This window comes from Trametes versicolor (genome assembly GCF_000271585.1).
Source record: "Trametes versicolor FP-101664 SS1 unplaced genomic scaffold TRAVEscaffold_1, whole genome shotgun sequence".
Lineage (NCBI taxonomy): Eukaryota > Fungi > Basidiomycota > Agaricomycetes > Polyporales > Polyporaceae > Trametes > Trametes versicolor.
The window spans coordinates 1,602,581-1,625,818 of record NW_007360321.1 but is presented as its reverse complement, the minus strand read 5'-3'; the positions used below and the strand labels follow the sequence as shown (position 1 = coordinate 1,625,818).

Sequence of the window (23,238 nt, the reverse complement as noted above, 5' to 3'; positions counted from 1 at the left end):
TGGAATGACCGGAGCTTCCCCACATTGGCGCCTTAGACAAAGAGCTCAAATGCGCATCAACACTTACCCCAGCGTATGACCCGGATAACAACGACACTGTCGGATCTGGACAATAGGAACATATCCAACTCCGCCTTAGGAATGGTTGACGTTGATGCCTACTTCATGTATGGTCATGTCGTTCGCCGCTACTTCGACGTCGACCACGCAGCACGCTTCGAGTCGATTATAGCAGATACAGTAAGCTCTCGCAAGTAGCACTCGATTGGACTCACATACCTCTAACGTCTAGCAAGAATTGCCTGAGGTGCAGCGCGGGCTAGATGTCGTAATGGGTGAGCCAATGTGCAGTACTGCAATAGTCTTGGTGGCCACTCCGCGCGGACATAGCGCGATAAAATGGGTAACCACTCTGGGCGTGCTCTACCGAGGAAGACGCGCCAGAGCTTGACGACGTTTCAAAAGTAAACGTATGAACATGACAGTTGTAAATGCCGAGAGCGAATACCTGTCAATCGTTCAGCAAATAGGTTATCGCGCTCCCTGGTCAGCAAACCTACCAGGTGACGATGTACGAGACATGCGAGTTCCTGACATCCACCGTAGGTGATCTGCCCACAGGATAACCATGCGATATTCGTGAAGATGCGTCCCCAGCATGGCCCTCTAGTGTACATTGAGACATGCCCGCACGAGTGCTCAAATTCTGACGCACCGAAGACCTCCTCGATGAAGACAGGCTGCACCCCTGACGCTTCACCGCCCGCATGCGCAGCCATAGCGTCCACATCCGCCCAATACCATTTGCCTTCGTCGGGGAGGTTATCTGGCGTGAACGAGTTCCGCGGCTGCGCGGTGCGCAGCATGCCAAGTATTTCTACCTCTCCTTGTACGGTGCTCTGGTTTTGCTTCGCAGTCTGCGCAAGGTCCTTGCTAACGAAGCCGCGGTCGACGAGCACAGTAGAGCCATCGGTGCGAACGAATGGCACTACGAGGTGGTAACCGATGGTGCCGTCTCGTACTCGAGGGCCCAGAAGGATGGCATGGGCGTTATCCCAGTGGCCTTTCAGCACTACCTTGCGGAAGGAAAAGTCGGGAAGTGCTGCGAGACTACCAAAATCAGAACGCAAAGAGCCTGGGGCCAGTCTGGGTACACACTTTATTTGGGGAGGTAGAGGCATGGGCTCGCGCTCCAGTTTCTCCTCGAGCTCGTCAATGAGCGCGACCTTCCACTTCAGACGTTGCACCTGCCACGTCCCAAGCGCGAACGTGAAAATTGGCATGATCCCAATCAAGACCATCGTGGGGGTGACCAGCGGTTCACGCTTGGCCTTGTATGTCTGCGAAGTGCCCTCGGTCGCGAGCATGCGTTTACTAGAGGGGCCGGGACGCGTCACATTCCGCCAGGAGGCTCCGACTCGTGGCCGCGCAATGGAGGATGCCAAGGAGCGCAGCATGCCTAAGGAGCGTATAGCCTGCGAGCGAGAGGTCGTGCCAAGTTTGTCCCGGGGTGTGTGTAGAGCAGAAATAGCGGAGCGCAGCTGGGCGGAAGCTCGACTCGGAACCTGGAGGAGGGCGGCCGCTGGGCGGCTGCTGGGCGCGACGCGTCCGGCGCCTGTATGGGGAAATGAGGTGAATACGCAGCCGAGGCCGTACACCTCCTCCTGCTTCCACCCAGATATACCCCCTGTGTCTCCTCTTAAGCTCCGGTGCACACGCCAGACATGTGCGCAGCTGTCCCCGTCCTACCTCTGCGCATATGGGGCTCACCCGTCACCACAGGTCACGTCGACAGGGCGATTACAATATTGACGGCGATGAGGTGCATTACCCGACACGACCGGTGGACAAGGACAAGGCCGAGGCGGAACTTGTTGTGAACATCAAGAAAGCAACCTCAGCAGAAGAAACGGCGCCCAAACAGAAACATGTCAGAAGTGCGACCACTTATTGCGCGTGCGCGGACATGCACTGACCTCATGCCTGCGCAGAGGCCATCGTCTACACATGGGACTACCACTCTTCGATATCGTTCTGGACTGGCCTGAGAGTACAACCTATTTTGTCTGATGAGGTTCAGACGTTCAAGGCTCTGATCACGGTGCACAAAGTATTGCAAGAGGGTCACCCCGTGGTACGTCCGCCACATTTCGTACTGTTATCCGCCCTAATATATATGGACAGACTATCAAAGAGGCCCATGGACAGACCGGATGGCTGGAGACTTGCGCTCGGACAGTCGGACATGAGACGGCACGCGGTGAGTGAAGCTATGTAACGCGGTGCTATTAGTACTCAACTCCGGCCCAGGCTACGGACCCTTGATCAGAACATACGTGCAATTCCTTCTTGCCAAGCTGCGCTTCCACAGACTTCGTCCGGAGTTCAACGGTCTCTTTGAGTATGAGGAATACATTACGCTCAAGGGCATCGACGATCCGAATGAGGGGTGAGTTGTTATAACCCCTCGGTGAGATATGTTGCTCACTTGTGTATGGCAGCTACGAGACTATCTCGGACCTCATGGCTCTGCAAGACCAGATCGACTCTTTCCAGCGCATGATCTTCGCGCACTTCCGCTCTGGCAACAACGAGTGTCGTATATCCGCACTTGTCCCGCTGGTGAAGGAGAGCTGGGGTATCTACCGGTTCATCACCAGTATGCTCCGTGCTATGCACCGAAGTGAGCATACCGAGATTGCAACGGCAAACCCCAGGATGAACTGACAAGGAGATAGGAACGAACGATACCGAGGCGCTTGAGCCGCTCCGATCACGGTATAGCCAGCAACATTACGCTCTCCGCAAGTTCTACTATGAATGCTCTAACCTCAAATATCTTACCGGTCTCATCAACGTTCCCAAGCTTGGAGCTGTAAGCGACAGTTTTGTTATATCACGGGTTGAAAGTTGACCTTTTTCCCCGCTCAGGAACCCCCTAATCTACTAGACAACGGCACTGCTCCAGATCTACCTGCTCGGCCAACTACTGCCCCTGTTAAGTCACCACCCCCTGCAACCCCTCAACCTGACGCGGCAGAAGTACGGGAGCAGGAGCGTATGCTCAAACAGTATGAGCAACAGCAGGCTGCTCTGATGGCTGCGCGTGAGGACGAGGAACGCCGCCGGAGGGAGATGGAAGAGCAGCAGCGCCGTGAGTTCGAGCAGCGGCAAGCGGAGCAGGCCGAGCGCGAGCGTATGGCCCAAGAGCAGCTCGTACAGCAACAGATGCAGCAACAGATGATGCAGTACAGCAACCAGGCTGCGCAGCAAGTGCACGACCTCGAGAGGGAGATCCTTGGCATGCGCGGACAGTTTGAGCGTGATCAGCTCATGTTGGAGCAGTACGATCGGGTCCGTCTTGGGCATACTTTGAATCAAGGAACAGCCGCTCATTACCCGATACACAGAGAGTCAAGGCGCTGGAGAGCGAGCTCAGCAGCGTCACGGCCAATGTCAACTCGCAGATGATGTCCAAGGACGAGCTCATCCGGCAGCTGCAGGAGCAAGTCACGATGTGGCGGCAGAAGTACGAGGGTCTGGCCAAGCTCTACAGCCAGCTCCGCGCGGAGCATCTCGACATGCTGTCTAAGTATAAGCAGATGCAGCTCAAGGCCAACTCAGCACAGGAGGCCGTCGACAGGATGGAGCGCATGGAGCGCGACCTGAAGGCGAAGAACCTCGAGCTTGCAGACATGATTCGCGAGCGTGACCGTGCCCGCTTTGATCTCGATCGCCAGAAGGCGGGCCACAAGGACGAGATTGACCGTCTCCGTCGCGAGATCAACTTTGCGAACGAGCGTGCTGAGGACGCTACGAGGTCGAAGAGCTCGGAGGTGTCGGGCGTGCTTTCCAAGTACAACCGTCAGCTCACTGAGCTCGAGGACTCTCTCCGTGTATGCCACCTTGACCTGTTGTTCGAGGGCTCATGCTGACCATCTGTGCAGGCGAAGCAAATCCAAATCGACGACCTTCTGAGCAAGCTCGACAACGCAAGTGGCGATCTTGAGCGTCTGCGTGACGAGAAGGACCAAGAGATTGCTATTCTCCAGGAGGGTATGGATGCTACCATCCAGCAGCTCCATGACGCGCAGCAGGTAAATCAAAGCGACTATTTCGCAGTATCACATGCTGACCGTCCTCTCACAGAACCAAGGCCTCAACGAGGAAGCGACAATGGCTCAGGTCGACACCCTCATCCTGGACAACAGGAAGAAGCTCAACCAGATCATCGGTTGGCACATATTACATCTGAATCAGCTCTTATTGACACTTGCTTTGCAGACTCGATCCTCAATGCCTGCGTGCAGAAGGTGGACGAATCGATCTACGAGCTGGAGTCTCCCGCACAGGCCGGCAACATTAACTCGACGCCGGAGTACACGCTGTCCATGATCGAGAAGGCGGTCAACAACGCCACCGACTTCGCGACGATCTTCAACCTGTACCTCGGTGGCGAGCCTGGCGGGGAGCACGTGGAGGTTATCAAGGGCGCGAACGAACTTGCGCAGGCCCTCTCCGACGTCCTCATCAACACCAAGGGCATCACGCGTCTAGTGGAGGACGATGTGTCTGACAAGCTCATCAACGTCGCCAGGCATGTCGGCGACGTCGGCCTGCGGACGTTCCTCAACCTCCAGTCATACAAGCTCGACCTCATCCCCCAGCCAACACAGCGCAAGGAGGTGGCGATGCGCAACAACGGCGAGGTCCGCGGGGCGCTCACGAAGCTCTCCGAAGTCGTCGACGGGCTCGTGCCGAAGGGCGGCAAGGCGGGCCCGCTCGCGAAGACGAACGGCGACTTGGGCGACCTGGTCGAGCAGGAGATGCTCGGCGCCGCGCAGGCCATCGAGGCCGCAACGGAGCGCCTGCAGCAGCTCATGGCGCGCCCGCGCGACTCGTCGCGCTTCAGCGCGGTCGACCTGCAGGTGCACGACGCGATCCTGCAGGCCGCGATGGCGATCACGAGCGCGATCGCGCGCCTCATCAAGGCCGCGACGGAGTCGCAGCAGGACATCGTCGCGCAGGGCAAGGGCACGAGCACCGCGCAGCAGTTCTACAAGCGCAACAACCGCTGGACAGAGGGCCTCGTGTCCGCCGCGCGCTCGGTCGCGTTCGCCACCGGGCTGCTCATCGAGAGCGCAGATGGGGTGCTCTCGGGCACGCACACGCTCGAGCAGCTGATCGTCGCGTCGAACGAGGTCGCGGCGGCGACCGCGCAGCTCGTCGCCGCGTCGCGCGTGAAGGCGAACCTGATGTCGAAGACGCAGGAGCGGCTCGAGCTCGCGGCGAAGGCGGTCACGGAGGCGTGCCGCGCGCTCGTGAAGCAGGTGAAGACGATCGCGGCGAAGCAGGTGCAGGAGGACGACGTGGACTACAAGAACATGGCCGTGCTCGAGTTCAAGCGGCGCGAGATGGAGCAGCAGGTCGAGATCCTGCGCCTCGAGAAGGAGCTGAACGCGTCCCGCCACCGGCTCGGCGCGATGCGGCGTGCGGGGTACCATACAGACGAGACGGACTGAGGAAGAAGCGGCGGCGGTGGTCTCTAGTTAGCACTTGGAATATACTCTGCGTTCCCTTACCGATATACTTGTATTTCTCACTCTCTGCATGCGCGTTGGTGCTCTCTTACTCTCTCAGTCTCTGTTCCGTCCGTGGGTGTGAAGCCGGCATGAAATGTGTGTACAGTCAGGCGCCCAAGTGCACAGAGATCATGGATGAGGAGAGGAAGAACAACAATGCGAGGATGGGGGTGAGCAGAGCATGGAAAGTGCTCCAATGGGGACCGCGGCGAATTAGTATGTGCGTGTAGTCGAAGCAAGATAGATGATGTGCAGTAAGTACCGAAAGCAAAGGCGGTGTGTGGGTGTATCATAGCAATAAAGAGGTATAGATACCAAAGGAAGGGAAGGGGTGAAAAGGAAAGCAAAGGAGGGAAGGGGGGAAAGCAGGCGCAGCACGGGCGCGTTAATATACATAATACGCGCTCTGCGAGCTCCGCACCGTGTCGAACGAATCCTTCCGGTCCATGTCGAGGAAGCTGCTCTCCATGGTCGGCGACTGCGGGGACGGCGGCACCGTGTCCCGGCCCGTCGACTCGGTCTCCTCGTCGTCCGCGCCATCGTCGTTCTCCGCGCTCGCGTCGAACTCGTCGTCGATCTCCAGGAACGACGGCTTCTTCATGATCGAGCGCCGCTGGAGGACCTTCTGCCGGTCGAACGCGCTCGGAGGCCGCGACGACATCTCGGAGATGCCGGTGTCGCTCGACTGCTGGCGCCGCGGGCGCGGACGCGTCGGGGGCGGAGAGAGCGGATTGATGGGCACGACGCTGACGCGCTTGTTGACGATCTCCAGCTCCTGGAGGTCGTGCCTGGACGGTCGCCGTCTCGGGGGCGGGGGAAGGCTCGCGGGAGCAATCTCCGGGGAGTGTTTCGGCGGGCCAAATCCGGTCGGGGAGGTCGGGGGGCTGAGGCCCGCCTGCGCAGTTGACGGCCGCGCGGAAATGGGCGGGGGCTTGTTCATATTGCGCGAGAGCATCGAGCTGCTGCGCGCGGGCCCGCGCGAGCCCTCGACGAGGGACATCTTCCGCGGCGGGGGCGCCGACGAAGCGGTGTGCAGCGCGGGGCGCGCGCTGCCGTGCCAACCAGAAGAAGCCGACTTCGTCGAGTGCATGGAAACGCCGCGCGACACCCCCACGGCGGGCTCCCCGCCGCCGTTGCCGTTGCCGTAGTCCGCCCCACCGCCGCTTCCGAACGCGAGCGTCCCGGTCGACGCGTGCGACAGGACCGAGTTCGAGCGCGAGCGCTGGGCCGCTTCGCGTTCCCGGTCGCGGTCGCGCTGCGTGTTCATGACTGGCACCTGGCTCGCGTTCTTGCCCTGGCGGAACGCGAGTCCGAAGTCGCCAGGGTGCAGATCGAGCTTCGGCTTCCGCTCAGACTCGGGCTCGGGGTCCGCGCGCGCGGCACGCGCAGACGCCTCCTCGTCCGCAAGCTTCTCCGCGAGCTTCAACTGCTCCGCGGGGGACATGATATACTGGGGCACGTACTCCGACTGCGACGTCCGCTTCGTCCTGTCCTCCCCACCTGCACCCGCACCCACCGGCGAATCCTCCCACAAGGACGACGGCGAAATACATGCGTTCCTCGTCATGAGTGACAGCGGCCCACCTGCGGCCCCGAACGACAGGGTGATGTGGTCCATGGCCACGGACCCGGTACCAGGCCGCGAGTCTGTTTCCAGACTGAACACAGATCGACTGTCGTCCTCGGTTGAAGGCGTCGGTCCGTGCGACGATGTGCTCCTCCGCGCGCTCGAGCCAGAGAACAGGCGCTTACGTGGGCTCGTTACGCTGCTGCGCCGGGGCTCGATAATGGGTGACGACGGCGCGGGAAGCGTCTCGAGGCTCGACGACGGCTGTGCGGACGACGAGCCGTTCCTGAAACCGGGAATTGGGGGCATCGGGACACGCGCAGCATGAAACGATCGTTGTTTCCGCGCAGGCTTCGCTAACGGGTGTGGATTATGAATTGCCATGTCGTCGTGCGAGGCCGAGGAGGCGATACTCGTGGCGGAGTGCCGTTGGGATGGAAGGTTTTGCTGCGAAGACATCTTCCGAAGGAGCTTCCCCGCTTTGCTTCCCCCGAATTCGACGCCGTGAATGAACGCTGGTACGGGTGGGAACTTCCCGAGGGGAGAAGGCAGGCCCGAATCCCCGGGCGCAATAGGGCTGAGGTCCCCATCCAGGATGAAGGTATCGCGATGACTCCTCCGCTTCCCTTTAGGATCAGGATCCCGCATCTCGAACGGACCCAAGTCATAAGTGTCGTTCATGAGCTGAGAAATCGCGTCCCCGTTGTCCATCATGTGGAAGCCATCCACACTCGGAGCGAAACTCAAGCTCAGCGAAGAGCTCGAGGAATTCCTGAATGCCAACGGAGAAAGGTCGTGATCACGATAAGGCGAGCGGGGTACGGGTGGTGGAGGGAGGTCGCTCATGGGAGGTGCTGTATTCAGGGGAGGTAGTTTGACCCGCGGGGATGACGCTTTTCGAACCAGCACAAGCGGCCTGGTCATGGTCGGGGAACGTGGGGATTCTAGGCTCGGCGCGGCAGAAGTGGTGCGAGAGCGTGTGAATGTGACGGGAGAAGGAGAAGGAGGGTTGGAGGAGGATGGTGAGGAGGAAGATCCCGAGACTTTGCGTCGAACTTGTAGCGGCTGAATCGGGCTCAAAGCCACGCCCGGGGAGCGGGGCGGGGGCGGGGGAGGCATGCGAGGCAATTCTGGATATCCTTCCCGCGGGCTCACAGCGCCGACTGTCATCCCTCTAGGGCGAGAGAGAGATGGACTGGACCGCTTGCGGGGTAGCGTGGAACCACCGTTCGAGGGGCCACCAAGTCCGCTGCGAAAAGCCTCTGGGGTCACAGTGGAGTTCGACGAATTCGATCCTGACGGGGTTTTCATTCGTCGTGTTCTCTGCGTCTGAGAACCGGAGGTGGATGTACCACTCGAGTAATACGCATCGTTGGGCTGTGTCAGGTCATACGCGGACCTGCTGTGAGGTTGTTAGATCATCCCCGGCTATCGGGCTTTTGTGAGACCGACATACCTCGCAGACGGCGACCGCACAAAAGAGCTCGCGGATAGTGGCGACAACGCTTGTCCGTCGAAGGAGTTCCCATGGGAATTGGAGGATGACGATCCGTATGATCGTCTACTGTTTGGGACGATATCCCCTCTCTTCTGGTGATGCGGATCGAGCACTGACGAGTCGGAGTAGACGGAGAGTCTGTTGGGATCCTGAGGTAAATGTTGTACAACAATGCCACCTGAAGCGAAAGGGTCGATCTCCGAGAAGGTCATGACGGACGTTTGATAGGACATGCGATCCCGTGGATGGTCTGAGGGGGTGCGAGGTTCCGACGGGGCTTGTAGCTCCGAGCCACCATCAAAGTCGTACTCGGAGGAGCGTACGGTGGATACAGACTTGGCTGGCGGTCGGTTGGTGAAGAACGGGTTGTGTTCTGTCGTGGAGGGAGTGCTGCTTCCGGTACCTGGCCGAGAGTGGCTCGGGTAGTGGGGAGAGGGAGAGGGAGGGTCTGCCGGGGAGGGGGGATCCTGGATGGTGAGCACAGGCACCTTTTTGGATCTGAAGCCCATGGCAGAGGCGAGCGTATTGAACTTGAGAGAGGGGAGGCCATCCTTGTGTTTGGAGGAGCTGGCGGAAGGCTGGTACTTCTCGCTGTCTTCTGCGAGACTGGAGAAGGAGCGGTTCGCGCGAAGCTGTTCCTTGGAGGACTTTGAGCGGGACCACCACGCCTTTGGAGGGGCTGGGGGGGAGAGTGCGGGCGACATGAAAGGGAGAGAAGGAAAGGAGCGTGGTCTCCGAGAACGACTGATGTAAGGTACAGCTGGAGGTTGGGATCAGTGATTCCTCGGGCAGCGCTGGAGGGGACTTGGGTGGGCAGCGGGAGAGGGGGAGCGGGGAGCCTGGGAGGGCGCGCACGGCATGGAGGAGGTGAGGGCCTCTGCAGGATGCTTCGCGCGACGTCGCTCACGACAGCGGAGGAGAGCGGGACAGCGAGCAGACAGGAACAGAGGAGGCCCTGGCGGGGAGGAAGAGACGGTCGCAACGGCCGCGGCGGATGTCGACCAGTTCAGTAGACGCCCGTCCGTATCAGACCGATAAATTCGCTTCTCACCCAATTTATGTAACGAGTCCTCCTCGATCTTGTTCTCTCTCTTGCCCCCAGCTGACACGATCTGCCTCGAGCGCAACAGCTGTGTGTTGCCAGACGTCTCCCCGCGCAATATTCGACAGTCCCCGCACCGAGGGAGACAAAATAAATTGCGGAGGAGGGATGACACGTGCCAAAGGCGCAAGATGGGCTTCGGAGAGGTCCCTTGCGCCAATCTGCGCGTATCATTCCGCGGCGCCCCCTCCGCTCCAAATTCGTTTTCCATCTTTCACGCAGCCGCCGCCCCCGGCACCCGTCCCCCGCCCCCGCCCCCTCTTCCGCGAGTCCCGGTCGTCAAGAGGGCCCGTCGGGTCCGCGCGCCGCCCGCCCCCATCCGCCGCCCTCGGACGAGCATTCTCCCCGCGTGGCGCCCCCGAGCCGTCCAGAACACCCCAGCCCCGCCAACCCGGGTCCGGGGCGGCGGGCGGCGTCGAGAGAGTTCAGGCAACCTTGCGTCCGCTCCGTCCCTGTGCCGTCATGCATGCACCAACACCAACACCACTCCAATAAGCTCGCCTGCTCGGTCCCGTTGCGCGTGCCCCGGAAGCTTGTCAGAGCTTTGAATGGCCCCTGCTATTCCCGGGGCGCGTACCTGACGCTCCGCGCCCACTTGACGCCATGTTTCAGCCCACACGCGTCTGTTACGCGGCAGGGAAGCCCGTCGCGCTGTGCTAGCAACCGTCTCAAACGGCGGCCAGGGGGATTGTCGCAGACGTGTTTCTCGGGAGCGCGGTCCCCGACGTCCCTGCATGCTCTCTCGCCTCTCCGCACGCCGTCGACCTTGCTCGAGCGTTCCATTCTTGGCACGAGAACTCGCCTTCGCAGCAGAAGCTCTCTCGGTGCACAATTAGCGGATCATTACCAGAACACCGACGATGGAGCTACAGTAACACCCTCGATTTTGCCCCTTCTAACGAACAATAGAGTCCGTTTTGTGTGCGCCCCGACGTGAGAACCACCGCGGCCGCCCTGGCGCAGACGCGCCGCCAAAGACCGCGCGCCGTTCTCGCGACCCTTGCCTCGAGCCGCCGACACAGCGCTAGCGTGGGATGGCACGCACGATGCGCGGAAGCAGCGGCCTGACGGGACACAGAAGACGCTTGCGCCGTGGATCGTACACGTAGGTGCACTGCTCGATGGTGGTCCGCGACGCTGACACGGAGACCACACACAATTTTTCTAGCCTTCCAAGGACCGCCGTACGGAGAGAAGTCGGGGAAGCACCGAGTCCGATCGTATCGTCGGACGCAGCAACAAAGTTCGACGGAGTCTGACGGACCTCAGCGTTCAGTAGCCATCAGGTCCCTGCTCGGACTTGCGTCCACTCTGTCAGAAAACCTGATAGAACGGATGTACCCCGTGAGCTGATCAGTTCTCCGAGGCCTCCGTATTCGGCCAACTTGATCAGACCACTTGAACGCGCACGGGGCGTGCCGACGTTCAAGAATTGCGTATGTCGCGCTTTGTGGTGAGTGCGTATCTTCACGGCGGTCCGGCGGCGTATGTCCATCTTGTTCATCACTCAGCGGTGTCCTTGACATCAGTCAACGTGCGGGGACATCGCAATACGACATGAGCTCAATCACACACAGACATACATGTGCTGATCCTGTCAACATGCAGCGCTACGTAGCATCCTCGCAAAGTACGCATGCTCGCAAACTACCGGAGATGTGCTTGAGTCATTGTCAAGCCCTCAGGCCTCCAGTACAAGCAAATATATCTCGTGACGACGCTTCACAAACCGATCAACCTAGACAGCATAGCATGGACTTCCCTCTTACCAACACCTGCGGACATATCGTGACGCTATAGCTTTACCATCGGGCAGGGCTCCAGATACAGCAGCAGCTATGTCACCATCGGGTGCAGTCTGCGGCGGTATGTCAGTGTGTCTCGTACGCAGCAGATGCTCTGTGTATCGTCATTGATCAGGGGTACCATGTTTACAGGTATCCCCGTATGTGGTGGCGTTTTCAATTATAAACGCCACCCGCCGCAACGCCACCTGCGGTCCAGGCAAAACCGTCGTTCATGCGGTCCACAGGAATAGGCCTGCACGTTCCCCGATACCCGCGTATCTGGTTGCTCTGTTGATTGCGCGCGTCGTGTAGCAGCAGCTTGTGGGGACCTGGGCGATCGAAAGAGGGTCATGACGAGCATGCATACGTACCGAAACGTACCGGTCACCCAAGTTGCCGCGCCTGAGTTGTTTTGCCTCCAGGATGATACCGCGTCTTTCCACGCGTGGCACAAACACATAGGCTCGGCGGATAGTCTTCATCCCCTTGAGCGGCTGGATGTGTCTTGGGTTATGTCAACGACGCGCACAACAGTTTGTTTCGTCTCTACTCAAGCCTACCCCCAACTTCGAGATAGACAGCGGATCTTTGACGTACAGGACACGCTGTGCGGACACCACTTGCAAAGCCCGTAGTTCTGCCGTCGGGCGCGGTGGACAAAACGCATCGCTTCCACAACGATTCGCGCTCGTCGTGAACCCATCGACATTGCGGGCCGGGACCCCCCTCCTTGCCTCAGGGCGTCGGTAAGACGATGACGTGACCCGGTGTGGTTGCACGAGAAGCTGGTGCGTTCCATACGTCTTCAAACAATGTTGTACGAACAGAAGACGTACTGCACGCTGGCTCTTGACATAACTTCTTGCTTGTGGTAGACCGCATGGATTAGGTTCTGTGATGGGCAACAGGACACAAATATCGCCATGAGTATGTGGTGTTTCATGATGTTATGCGCCGTACGCTGGCTCACGAAGAACCCGCGATAGCATACGGTTGTGGCTCCACGCCGCCAAGAGCAGTGCATTGTGGTTTGGGCTTCTGGCACCTGTGCTTGTGGACGATGAGTCCTGACATACGGGAAAACCACACTCACTGGATATATTCCGACCCATGCGGCGCAGCCACGGTCCGAAGGAACACGATAAAATTACGAAAGAACGCGGCAATATCGCTAACCTATTTCTGCCCACATATCCTCCATGTCCCGGTCCTGCACGGCCTGAGCCGCCCGCGGCATATCCGACATGGGCGCGCGAGCTCCCCGCGCAGGGTCTTCCGCAGCGTCGAACACGACGTCGCTGCGCATGAGCGGCCGCCCCAGCTCCTCGTCCTCGTCCTCCATGTCGATGTCCAGCGTGTACCCCTGCCGTCGCGCGGCGGAGAGGTCGATGGGCTTCGGGCGGGTGAAGATGGACTGTCCGGATCTGTCATGTTAGGCGGCGCGTGTCAACTTCGAGTGGAGAGGGACGCATGATAGACGGGGTGGACGCACTGCCGCATGACCGCAGCGAGGCGGCCGAATTGTAGGAAGTTACGGGCGACGAGGAGGAGGGTGTCGAGCAGCTCTTCCTCCTTGGACGTGTTGCCGCACCCCGCGAAGAAGATGAAAAGGAGCGTGATGACGCAGAATGCGGTCAAGACCAGGTCCATGATGTTGAAAGGGGATTTCCAGAATTGCTGTGGCGGGCTTAGAGACCTCGGGCGGCAAGCACATGTGGAGGAACTCACTTTTCCGAACGCGACAAAGCGGATGACAACCTCCAGAATCATCGCACCGTTGATGATGAACTCCAGGATGTAGAAGGGTATGGTCGGGCAGTCATTTACGAGACTGAGTACGACCGTGGTAATGGAGAGCGCCGCCATGGCGAGGTAGAGGATGATGTACGTCCTCGAATGGACAAATCGATTTGCTATGCCCTTGGTGATTTCATCGCGAGTCATAGAGTATATCGAGCGGGTGGGCCTGCAATGTCATGAGACGGAGGGTACTGTCAATGTCCGACGGGTTCTATGAGTTGGCAAGACGGGGCTGGGAGAACGGAACGTACGCGGGGGTGGGTGGCTCGGGGCCATGGAGAGTGTCGTGGAGGGGGTCGAGCTCGCCGGCCTCGAGGTCCCCTAGACGGTGATCGGGAGAGGAAGACATGAGTCCGCCGTCGGACGCGGCTCGCGCTCGTAGTCCCGCCATGCCTTATGGGCGCTTACACGAGCACAGGGTTATGGAGGTCAACAACGCCAAATAGCGCCCGTCTGTCGCTCTCATCCGTACCACGACCTCGGACCTCTCCGTCGCTGCGGTCTGCTCTTTCTCGCCTCCCTCAGACACTCTTTCTAGACCTTTCACTCGTAACGCGAAGCCACGATGGGTGGTGGAGACTTGAACATGAAGAAGTCGTGGCATCCGCTCCTGATGAAGAATCAGGAGCGGGTGTGGCTCGAGGAGAAGAAGGCGGTAAGTACCATCACCTACGATGTGGCCGGGCTACTGAGCTAACATATTTGCATATAGGGCGAGGAACAGAAGAAGCTTGACCAGCTGCGCAAGGAGAAAGAAGAGGAACGGCAGCTGCAAGAGCTGCAGAGGCTACAAGAGGAGCAGACGGGCAGAAAGAGGACGGAGAAGCTGGAATGGATGTACGCCACCCCCGCTAGCGGCAGCAGCCAGAACGCTAGCGAGCTGGAGGACTACTTGCTGGGGAAGAAGCGGGTGGACAAGATCTTGACGGCGGATGAGCATGAGAAGGTACGCTTGTTGGCCAACCTCAGCGCGCCTGCTTTCTAATGCACCCTAGATTGGAGCTGCCCACAAGAGCTTCATCGCGACTCAGTACGCCAACACTGCTCGGGATACCGCCTCCAAGATTCGAGAGGATCCCCTCCTTGCCATCAAACAACAAGAGCAGGCGGCATACCAGGCTCTCATGTCCAACCCTCTCCGGCTGCGCGAGATGCAGGAGCGGACTGGTATCAAGGTGAAAAAGGATAAAAAGGAGAAGAAGAAGGATAAGAAGGAGAAACACAAGCACCGCAAGGACAAGCACCGGGAGGATTCACGCTCGCGATCCCCATACTCCGACAGGCGGCATTCCGACCCTCGCGACAAGTACTCTCGTTCCAGGCGTTCCCCTAGCCCCGACCGCCGCTCTCGCTCCCCACCACCCGCGCGCTCTCGGTATGACGATCGCCGGGACAACTACCAGAGCCGCCGTGGGCGAAGCCGCGATCGCTCAGCTGACCGTTCTCGCGATCAAGTCAGGACGTGGCCGCGGTCAGACGAGTCGGACGACAATGGCTACGAGTCACGACGACCGCGGAGCCGTAGTCCTAGTCGGCGCCGCGATGACTACGACAGCAGGAAGCGGATGCGGAGTCCTAGTCGTAGCCCACGCCGAGCGGATCCTGTACCATACAAGCGGACCAGGATGAGTCCACCTCCACCCCGAGCGCCCGCACCATCCCAGTCAAGCTCAGCCGCGGAGGACCGGGCGGCGCGGTTAGCTGCGATGAGCTCCAACGCCTCCTCGCTAACGGTAGAGCGCAAAGAGCACCTCACCCAGCTGCTTGAACGCGAGAAGGCTGAACAGGAGGCCGAGGAGCGTACGCGGGCGAAGAATAAGGGTATGGGAGACTTCTTGTCACACGAGCAGAAGAAGGTCTTCGGTGGTACGGGTGGTCTGGAAGATCGCATCCGCCGAGGTCGGGGGCAGATGCGTGTTGAGGCCGACTAGACACTCGTCGGCCGGTCGTTTTGCAGGTCGTTTGTGTCGCTAGCTCTTGTCCGCTCGTTGTACTTTGGACTTATGTGTCGTGTTGCTTAGCCGTGTGGACATACAGCATCCTTCGGACTCGGCGCCATGGCCAATGAGCGCGGGCCGTTATCGCAAGCGAATGCTATTTCCAGACGCTGTGGTTGGGTCCGGCCTCGAAAGCCGATCGGCCGAGGAGTGTCGCCCCCAAAAAAGGAGATTTTGAATCACGGTTTGGGAGTTTAGTCAACGCTCTACGGCAGCCTCGACGGGAACACATGAACATCCGGCAAGATGGCTCGCGCTCGAATACATAAAACTCCCACCGACCTTCTCTCGCCCCTTCTGCGTGTCCCGGCCCATGTCCTGCCCACGACGTGCCCTCTACGACGTTTAAGCCTCTGAAACATGGCTGACAAAAGAACAATGCCTCCGACGAACTATGATGACGTCGATGATAACGCTACCGTTCTCCAGGACGCTCCCACAGACAAGAGTGAAGGTGTGTTTATTACCTTCTATGTTGACTCAACCCACTCATATTCGCTCGCATCGACCGAAGGTGTTGCACGCAAGCCGCTGTCTATGCCGCCGAGCAGTACACTAGAGTCCGATTCGCCACCGGCGAAACCGTACAGTGTCTATACTGCTCGAGAAAAATGGTTCATCGTCGCGGTGACCGCCTTTGCGGCGTTGTTCAGGTGACTTGAACTTCCAGCGACCGCTCGATGAAATTTGACCTCGTTGTGGACCACAGTCCTCTCACAGCCAACATATACTTCCCTGCCATCCCGACAATTGCCGCTGCCTTCCACCAGTCGACCGAGTTGATCAATCTCACAGTCACCGTGTACATGGTCGTCCAAGGCATATGTGGGCACTCGGTTCCGCTGACTTCCAATACGCGCCCTCACTGACTCCTCCAACCTTTCAGCGCCGATGTTCTGGGGCACGCTCTCTGACCGCTGGGGCAGGCGTCCGATGTTTATCGGCTGCATGATAGTGCTCTCTGTCGCCTGCGTCGGGCTCGCGCTGGTGCCCACTAACGCCTACTGGCTACTCATGCTTCTCCGGTGCCTGCAGGCTGCCGGTTCAGCTAGCACTGTTGCGCTCGGTACGTGTGCAGTGCCCCATGCTTCGCGCAAATTTCTAACGCATTACGGCACAGGTGCTGGTGTGATTGCAGACATCGCCGCACCGGCCGAGCGAGGCAGCTTCTTCGGTATGTGGAACATCGGCCCGATGGTGGGCCCCTCTATAGGACCTGTGCTAGGAGGCGTGCTCGCCGAAAATCTAGGATGGAGGTGCGCCAAAGGCCCCTGCGACCCTCAGAGGCGGGCTGACGCAATCCAGGTCCATCTTCTGGTTTCTGTGTATCGCGGCAGGCGTATGTGCCGTTATCATGGTTCTGTACGCTCCCAGTCCACCGCTCCGTCCATGTACACCTTCTCACTCCGAGTCACAGATTGCTCCCAGAGACGCTCCGCGCGCTCGTAGGAAACGGCAGCATCCCTCCCCCAAAGGCCTATCGCCCGCTCATCCCTATCATCGGGCGCACCGCGCAGGCGGCAGATGACGCAGACAAGCCCCCGCGGCGCGGGTTCGCGAACCCGCTGCGGCTGTTCACCTACCCGGACGTCTCGCTCCTTCTCTTCTTCAACGCGCTCGTCTACGCCGTCTTCTACGGCGTCACCGCGACCATCTCCACGCTCTTCCAGCCGATTTACCCGTTCCTGAACGAGACCGACATCGGCCTGTGCTTCCTCGCTATTGGGGGCGGGATGCTGATCGGGGGTGTTGTGACGGGCGAGATACTGGACCACGAGTATAAGCGCATCAAGCGCGACATGATTCGCAAGGTGGAGGCGGACCCTGAGAAGAAGATCCGCCCCGAGGACGTCACAAAGGAGGAGCACTTCCCAATAGAATACGCCCGCCTGCGGCTGATGCCCGCGTTCTTCGCGGTGTATGTGGCGGCGTGCATCGGGTATGGATGGTGTCTGCAGGCAAAAGTCAATATCGCTGGCCCCCTCATTTTGCAGATCATCAGTGAGTGCTCTCCGCGGGCCGCGAACAGGGTTGCCGGACGCTGACGCCGTGACGCTATCTGCAGTTGGTTGGTCTTGCATGGCAATCATGAACAGCGCGCAAACGCTACTCGTGGACCTGGCGCCCAACCACGGTTCCTCCATCACCGCTTGTGTACGTCCTGCATGTTGTTAATGTTTTTGGTGGGGTCCCCCGTGTTGACCCAACGTCATTTCTTTTTCATAGAACAACCTCGTTCGCTGCTCGTTCGGCGCGGCGTGCGTCTCCGTGATCGACCTCATCATCAAGGCGGTCGGGACAGGCTGGACATACACCCTCCTCTCCCTCATCTGCGTCGTGTTCTCGCCCATCTACTGGGTTCTCATCCGCTACGGGCCAAAATGGCGCGCTCGTCGGCGAGCACGAAGGCAGGCCATTGAAGAGAAAAAGTAAATGCACAGGGACTAGTCTACCAGCGCCCACATTTCCGTCATGACCTAGTACTACACGCACGGTATACTAGACGGCCCTCACGACTCCACGAACTCACGATTACCGCTTACTGTAGATTGTCACCTTGCCCGCATTTCACTAGGGTCCTTCAACAGGATAGATAGCATTTCCTCATGTATCAGCCGCCGTTATCATGGACATTGTTAACTCCAGATCCCCGCATTCTTGAACCGTCAATTGGGCTGCATCTTACCTCTTCCGCACCCTCACGCGTACCATGGCACGCCGGCAACCAACGCGAGCGAGTACAAAGTACACCAAGCCATTTTCATACAATAAGAACGTCCAGGATTCATTAGCACCGGCAGTCCGTAATCTACGCTTCGCAGTCCACCCGGAACCTACACCTAGAACAAGCACCGACTGTTACATACAACACGGGGAGCTGAGAGCTGAGCATACGACGAAGGCGAACTCGAAAGGTGCTAGAGCACTAAAATACGAGGATAGCGAGAATCCATTATCATACATACACATTTGTCATTCTTGTCATTCTTCGGCTACGTCTTCACAGGAGAGGGAGAGGGGTTTCTTCATTGTTGGTGTGGGGGCATGTTGTGCCCGGGGTGCCCGGGGTGCGTATAGCGGTAGTCGTAAGCGGGGTAGTTGACGTCCTGGACGCCGTCGGTGAAGCCCTGCGAGAGGTGCGTCTGGCCGAAGGTAAACGGCTCCTGAGGGATCCCATGCTGCCCATGCTGTCCGTGCTGCTGTTGCTGCTGCTGATGCGGCAGACCCATGCCGTGAGGCTGGTGCGGCACATGGTGGGCATGGGCGGACATGGACGGGCCAGGCAGCGAGCTGAACGTCATCGGCGCGCTGACGGGAGGAATGTCCATCGGCGCCGACAGCGCCATGTGCGTGAGGCCCTCTGTCGTGATGAGCTGCTGCGGCCACCACTGGTACCCGGGGTAGAACGTCGACGCGTGCGCGTCCATGCCCTGCGCGCTCACGCCCATCGTCTGCGCGTAGTCCCACGCACGCGATGTGTTGGCGGACGAGGGATACTGGTCGGCCGAAGGCATCGCGTAGCTATCTCGTCCCGTCGTATCGGGGTTTTGGGAGGTCCCCAGGGCCTCCTCGACCGACCGCTTCGGCCGTCCTGCCTGCGTGGCATCGGGAGCGTAGGCCGACTCGTCTAAACGCACTTTCGCGCCCTCCAGCAGCAAGCGGAGTCGGGTCGCAGTCGGCCAGAGTTTCTATCACGAGCGGGCAGGGTCAGGGCAGCGGTAGAAGCATAGGCGCGTGATGGGCTCACCTCCATACGCTCGCACGCCGTTATGCACCGACTCAGTCCGAGAGTGGCCTGTGGGTCCGAAGCACGGCGCGTCACTGCGAGACAGACGCTGTTAGGTTAATGCCGATACTTCATCGGACGTACTTACGCGTGATGACGTGCATGATACTGTTCGGTAACATTAGCTTCGATCATTTATGGAGAAGGGTGCAAACGTACCCCGCACACTGAAGGTAGATCGACAGGAAGGGTGGGGCCTTCTCGAGGCCAAACCTGTCATTATAGATCATAGCTGCGCAGATCTCAATATATATGCGGTGCGAGAAGGATGAACGTCACGTACCCATAGAAGTGATGTGAACCGCTGCGCCGGAGCAGACATCGAAGGCCTTTAGTGGCAGGGGATCATCATGCACAGTCGAGGGAGCACCCCTACGGATAACAATTCAGCACGTTATGGCCAGACGCCTGAGGGAGTAAAACGCACTCGGTATACGAAGGGAGGCTTTTCAACGCACCCTAGTCAGTAAGGCGGACATGTAGAAACAGGAGGCATGCTCACAATGCTCGATGCAGCAGGAGCACAGCAGCCTGATATTCAATATGCAGCATTAGGATGTGAGGGAGAGGCTTCGCGTATCGGTCTAAAGCGGTGTAGCGCAAGTGCTCGGGCAACCCGATATTCCACTTGTTGAGACGTGCTTCGAGCCGTTCAAATAGCACGCGGCGTGGGGTCTCGGACGACGGCTGCACTGGGTATAATTTATCCATGATGTCGGTGATGATAACCGCTGTTTGTATGGCACGGTCAGCCTGTGGCCTTCGTTGCTATGGCTCCACACGCACATAGATGACACGCTTCTTGGAAGGCGGTCATAATCCTCGAGGGTTGGGGGACGAAGTCATGTCCGAGGCTATCCCTGGGATATGGCTCCCACAACTCGGTCTCGTCGACCTAAATGAAAGTTGCGGTTGAGAATCGGAGACTGAACGAACAAACAGAGTGAATACCTCATCAGCGCTCACAACGGGCGTAGAGTAGTCGTTTGCACGGAAAGTGATTGGCCTCCCGAGCCATACGGCGGACAGCCTGCACGCCGATCAGTACTAAGAAACTGAAGGCGGTGTTGGACCTACTTGTCACAAATGCAACATGACCACCAGATATGCTTCCTGGCCTGTTTCTCTACGTCGGTGAACACAGGTGTCTTGCCATCCGACGTCCAGCTATCGGCATTTCGGTTCATGCCGAGGTCGATGGCCTGAACGAGGTGTCAATGCCAAAATTGTTACATCGAACGAGCGGTCATACCATTCGCAACGCCATGCCTGCGGATTATTTGTTCAGCGACACACGTCAAGGAGTCCGAGACCTGCTAAGATATAACTCACCGCTATATAGCCAACCTTTGTCCATGGCACCTATACCAACTGTGAAAAGTGCTGAGACGTCCTGTGTCTGAAATACTTACCCATGCCGAATTCGCGGATAGCAAGAAGTAGCAGCGCTTGGCAGGTCGACGGGCGACTCGTCTGATACTTTCGGTCTGTGAAGCGCGAGCTCGTGAGAGGTAGCGACGAATGAGTGCCCCCATGTCTCCTTACCTAGAAGTCTATGCGCATCCTCCGCGTATTGCTGCCCCGCTCGTGATATGTGGTTTCCATGCTGGCCAGGAGGGTGATCTTCAGGCAGACTTGAATATCTCGCCGCGATCGCGAACATAGCCAGTAGCAGTATCTTGCACGGCTCCTGAATGGAATGGCGGCTGAGATGAGTGTTGCCAACCGCATGAATTCTTTCGGAGCTGTTAGTAAAGGTTAGCGTTACAGATTGAAAGAGACCGTTCATACGAACTCGCTGAAGAGGAAGTAAGCGTCAGTATTTGAAGAGCATTGCCGTGTTCGTATCACTCACTACGAATTGTAATGGTAAAGGAAGTCTTGCTTGTGGACAACCGGGAAGAAGGGATGGACATAGGTGAAGTACAGCCGAAGTAGATGTGCTTGCATATCCCGGGAAGGAAGTTGAACGGACGCATCTTCCTCTTCTTGTGTCGGATCATGAGAGGATACCTCAGGGTTAACGTCGGACTGACTGAACTTCCTGTAGAAATATGTCAGCACAAAGTCGTCGGGACACATGTTACAGCGTACCATATCCTATTCTCTTGCAGACCATCCCCCGTCTTCCTCCGACTTTGCGCAAGCAGAGGGAGGCCAGATGCCGGTCCGTGATAACGAAACTGGAAAACACACCGTCAATGCATGGAAGATGCCGATGTATTGTTCACAGTACCTCTTGGTTCTCGTCCACTGAGAGGTGACCAAACGTCTCCGCAGTCTCATCCACGGTACTGGGCTCGCCCGCCTCTGTAGCAAAGTCAATTATGTCACGGCAAGCGATATCGGCACACTGAAAGACGTACGTGACGCGTCTGTCAAAGTGTAAAGGTTGTCCCAGTTCTGAGGAACGTGAGAGAGCGCGCTAGGTTGACCAGGGTAGTCTAGCCGTCGTCGAGTCCTCGCGGAGTCCTTCGAACCACCCGCAGAAGACGAAGAGCGAGAAATTGGGCTCATAGATGCATTAGGGTAAGCCCATTGGTTGCCATATGCGAGTTTCCGCGCTAGTTGCTCCTGCCATTCCTTCGTCGGGGTAGCCATCGCGGTAGGATCTGGATAGGAAGTTCAGTAGGTGTACGACACATTGGAGCATGAACCGCCTTGCCTTGGGACACTATTTCTCGCGAGACACGAGATTGCCGGCGGGAGCGCCGATCCTCCCTGGCGGGATGAGTATCTGAGCCGTCGACAGACGAGGGGTAGAAGTTCTCGTGTCCCATATCTGGCTGCTGCCCCATGACGTTTCTCGAGCCCTATAATGAAATTGTCAACAGGTAACACTTAACGCACGTCCAGAAGATATGAAAACTCACGTAAGGGCCGGCCTGGACGCGGTTCAGGATACCATTGGCGAACGGGTCACCGCGGAGGTCGTTAATAATATCCTGGGCGCGCGGAGACTCCATGATAGTGGCGAGGATGCACTCTACTTGGTGCCATCGTTGCTCGATAGAGTGTATGTATCCCTTAGGAGGACCGCGCTTGAAGCTAGGACCTAAGAGGAACGTAAGAACGTCAGTCAGGCACGGCAAAACCCGTGCTGGTGCGCGCGCTGTACCTTGAAAAGTGCAGGCTGCGGGCGCGTAAGAAAACGAGATGGGATCAGGGATTCACGAAGGATACGCACGCGTATTGGCTACTTCGCAGTTCTTGCACTTCTCTCCGTCTCCGGGCTCGCACTTGCTCTTGATTTTGCGACAGCGGTCGCACGCTGAAGGGAGAAAAAGTCGGTAAAACGCTTGAACGCGGTAAGGCTTTTCACGGACCTCTGGAGCCGCGCTTTGAATTTGCAGCTTTGCTCGAGGAGCCCTGTTCGTTGCCGTCGTCCTCTGAGAAGCTGAGGGTGGGTTGTTGGTCTGGGTCGTTAGTCATGGACATGGGGAGGGGGACAGGTGGTGGCGGGGGAAGCCAAGAAGATAGCGGTGAGATTTCGCGAGACGAGTGAAGACGAGCGGGCTGTCATTGCGGGCTGGACGCAGAAGGTGCCCCGTATAGACTGCACAGACGGTGACATCACCACCAAACTCGCGCTCCAGCGCTCTGGCGCAAGGCCCCACCTGTCACGTGGCCGTGCCTATCCTGGCAGGACGCGTCGCGGGCGCCTCGGGCGGCAGTCGCATGTCCTGCACGATGAACCTGGGATGGCAGCCAATCTTCCGCTGACCTTCAACGGCACGTACCTGCCCCTCTAATGCCACGTCGCCGCAGCTGACACGCCCCTTGTACCCTAGAGGCTGTCCGTGGAGTCGCAGAGTTCAGTGCGTTGCCCCTTCGTCTGATCCACCCGCCCCTACTAACCCTATCCGCTCCATGCTCCCCAGTCGAAGTCGCCGTGCACACTATCCTATACGTCCGACATGTTTATCCTGCGGACCTCTTCGTGCGCAGACGAAGATACGACACGCCTGTCTATCAGTCGCGTCACCCTGCGCTCAACGAATACATCGCCGGCGCCGTGAAAGCCGTCACCGACGAGCTAGCCCTCGTTAGCGCGTTCTATTCATCTGTCGTATGCGCAGCTCACATTGGCACAGGGAACGGTCGATAAAGTTGTGCTG

General features: G+C 58.5%; 7 protein-coding genes across 7 annotated transcripts; 3 read left to right on the top strand and 4 right to left on the bottom strand.

The window, feature by feature from the left end:
- Window positions 1-423: 423 nt before the first annotated feature.
- Window positions 424-1,367, bottom strand: TRAVEDRAFT_111984 (SURF1-domain-containing protein; the record flags this gene model as incomplete). The annotated part of the gene is made up of 4 exons (XM_008034585.1): window positions 424-508; window positions 561-666; window positions 716-1,110; window positions 1,159-1,367. The coding sequence occupies 4 exons, from the start codon at window positions 1,365-1,367 to the stop codon at window positions 424-426; spliced, it is 795 nt and encodes a 264-aa protein (XP_008032776.1).
- Window positions 1,368-1,684: 317 nt separating this feature from the next.
- On the top strand, window positions 1,685-5,600 carry TRAVEDRAFT_55210 (cytoskeleton assembly control protein). Its single transcript, XM_008034171.1, has 12 exons — window positions 1,685-1,726; window positions 1,783-1,937; window positions 1,992-2,134; window positions 2,185-2,260; window positions 2,311-2,449; window positions 2,502-2,683; window positions 2,739-2,875; window positions 2,932-3,354; window positions 3,411-3,896; window positions 3,948-4,097; window positions 4,150-4,234; window positions 4,285-5,600. Coding segments are annotated over exons 1-12 (3,216 nt in total). The 5' UTR covers window positions 1,685-1,724; the 3' UTR covers window positions 5,523-5,600.
- A 150-nt stretch (window positions 5,601-5,750) lies between these two features.
- On the bottom strand, window positions 5,751-9,351 carry TRAVEDRAFT_61911 (uncharacterized protein; the record flags this gene model as incomplete). The annotated part of the gene is made up of 2 exons (XM_008034265.1): window positions 5,751-8,551; window positions 8,606-9,351. 2 exons carry the CDS (start codon window positions 9,349-9,351, stop codon window positions 5,968-5,970), a joined length of 3,330 nt encoding a protein of 1,109 aa, XP_008032456.1. The 3' UTR covers window positions 5,751-5,967.
- A 3,344-nt stretch (window positions 9,352-12,695) lies between these two features.
- On the bottom strand, window positions 12,696-13,685 carry TRAVEDRAFT_158259 (uncharacterized protein; the record flags this gene model as incomplete). Its single annotated transcript, XM_008034584.1, has 4 exons — window positions 12,696-12,960; window positions 13,029-13,213; window positions 13,265-13,502; window positions 13,588-13,685. The coding sequence occupies 4 exons, from the start codon at window positions 13,683-13,685 to the stop codon at window positions 12,708-12,710; spliced, it is 774 nt and encodes a 257-aa protein (XP_008032775.1). The 3' UTR covers window positions 12,696-12,707.
- A 114-nt stretch (window positions 13,686-13,799) lies between these two features.
- Window positions 13,800-15,435, top strand: TRAVEDRAFT_158258 (U2-type spliceosomal complex subunit CWC25). Its single transcript, XM_008034583.1, has 3 exons — window positions 13,800-13,991; window positions 14,049-14,282; window positions 14,332-15,435. Exons 1-3 carry the CDS (start codon window positions 13,902-13,904, stop codon window positions 15,265-15,267), a joined length of 1,260 nt encoding a protein of 419 aa, XP_008032774.1. The 5' UTR covers window positions 13,800-13,901; the 3' UTR covers window positions 15,268-15,435.
- Window positions 15,436-15,711: 276 nt separating this feature from the next.
- On the top strand, window positions 15,712-17,766 carry TRAVEDRAFT_41633 (MFS general substrate transporter; the record flags this gene model as incomplete). The annotated part of the gene is made up of 9 exons (XM_008033937.1): window positions 15,712-15,787; window positions 15,848-15,986; window positions 16,043-16,158; window positions 16,220-16,399; window positions 16,454-16,589; window positions 16,639-16,695; window positions 16,751-17,334; window positions 17,399-17,487; window positions 17,560-17,766. 9 exons carry the CDS (start codon window positions 15,712-15,714, stop codon window positions 17,764-17,766), a joined length of 1,584 nt encoding a protein of 527 aa, XP_008032128.1.
- Window positions 17,767-18,351: 585 nt separating this feature from the next.
- Window positions 18,352-22,558, bottom strand: TRAVEDRAFT_68072 (uncharacterized protein; the record flags this gene model as incomplete). The annotated part of the gene is made up of 24 exons (XM_008034582.1): window positions 18,352-19,022; window positions 19,082-19,155; window positions 19,209-19,228; window positions 19,280-19,352; window positions 19,404-19,492; window positions 19,548-19,565; window positions 19,623-19,851; window positions 19,907-20,015; window positions 20,072-20,150; window positions 20,198-20,322; window positions 20,373-20,389; window positions 20,453-20,482; window positions 20,533-20,607; window positions 20,666-20,810; window positions 20,912-20,918; window positions 20,976-21,164; window positions 21,215-21,303; window positions 21,357-21,430; window positions 21,487-21,732; window positions 21,813-21,933; window positions 21,994-22,175; window positions 22,239-22,253; window positions 22,308-22,391; window positions 22,447-22,558. The coding sequence occupies 24 exons, from the start codon at window positions 22,556-22,558 to the stop codon at window positions 18,360-18,362; spliced, it is 2,865 nt and encodes a 954-aa protein (XP_008032773.1). The 3' UTR covers window positions 18,352-18,359.
- Between the last annotated feature and the right edge of the window lie 680 nt (window positions 22,559-23,238).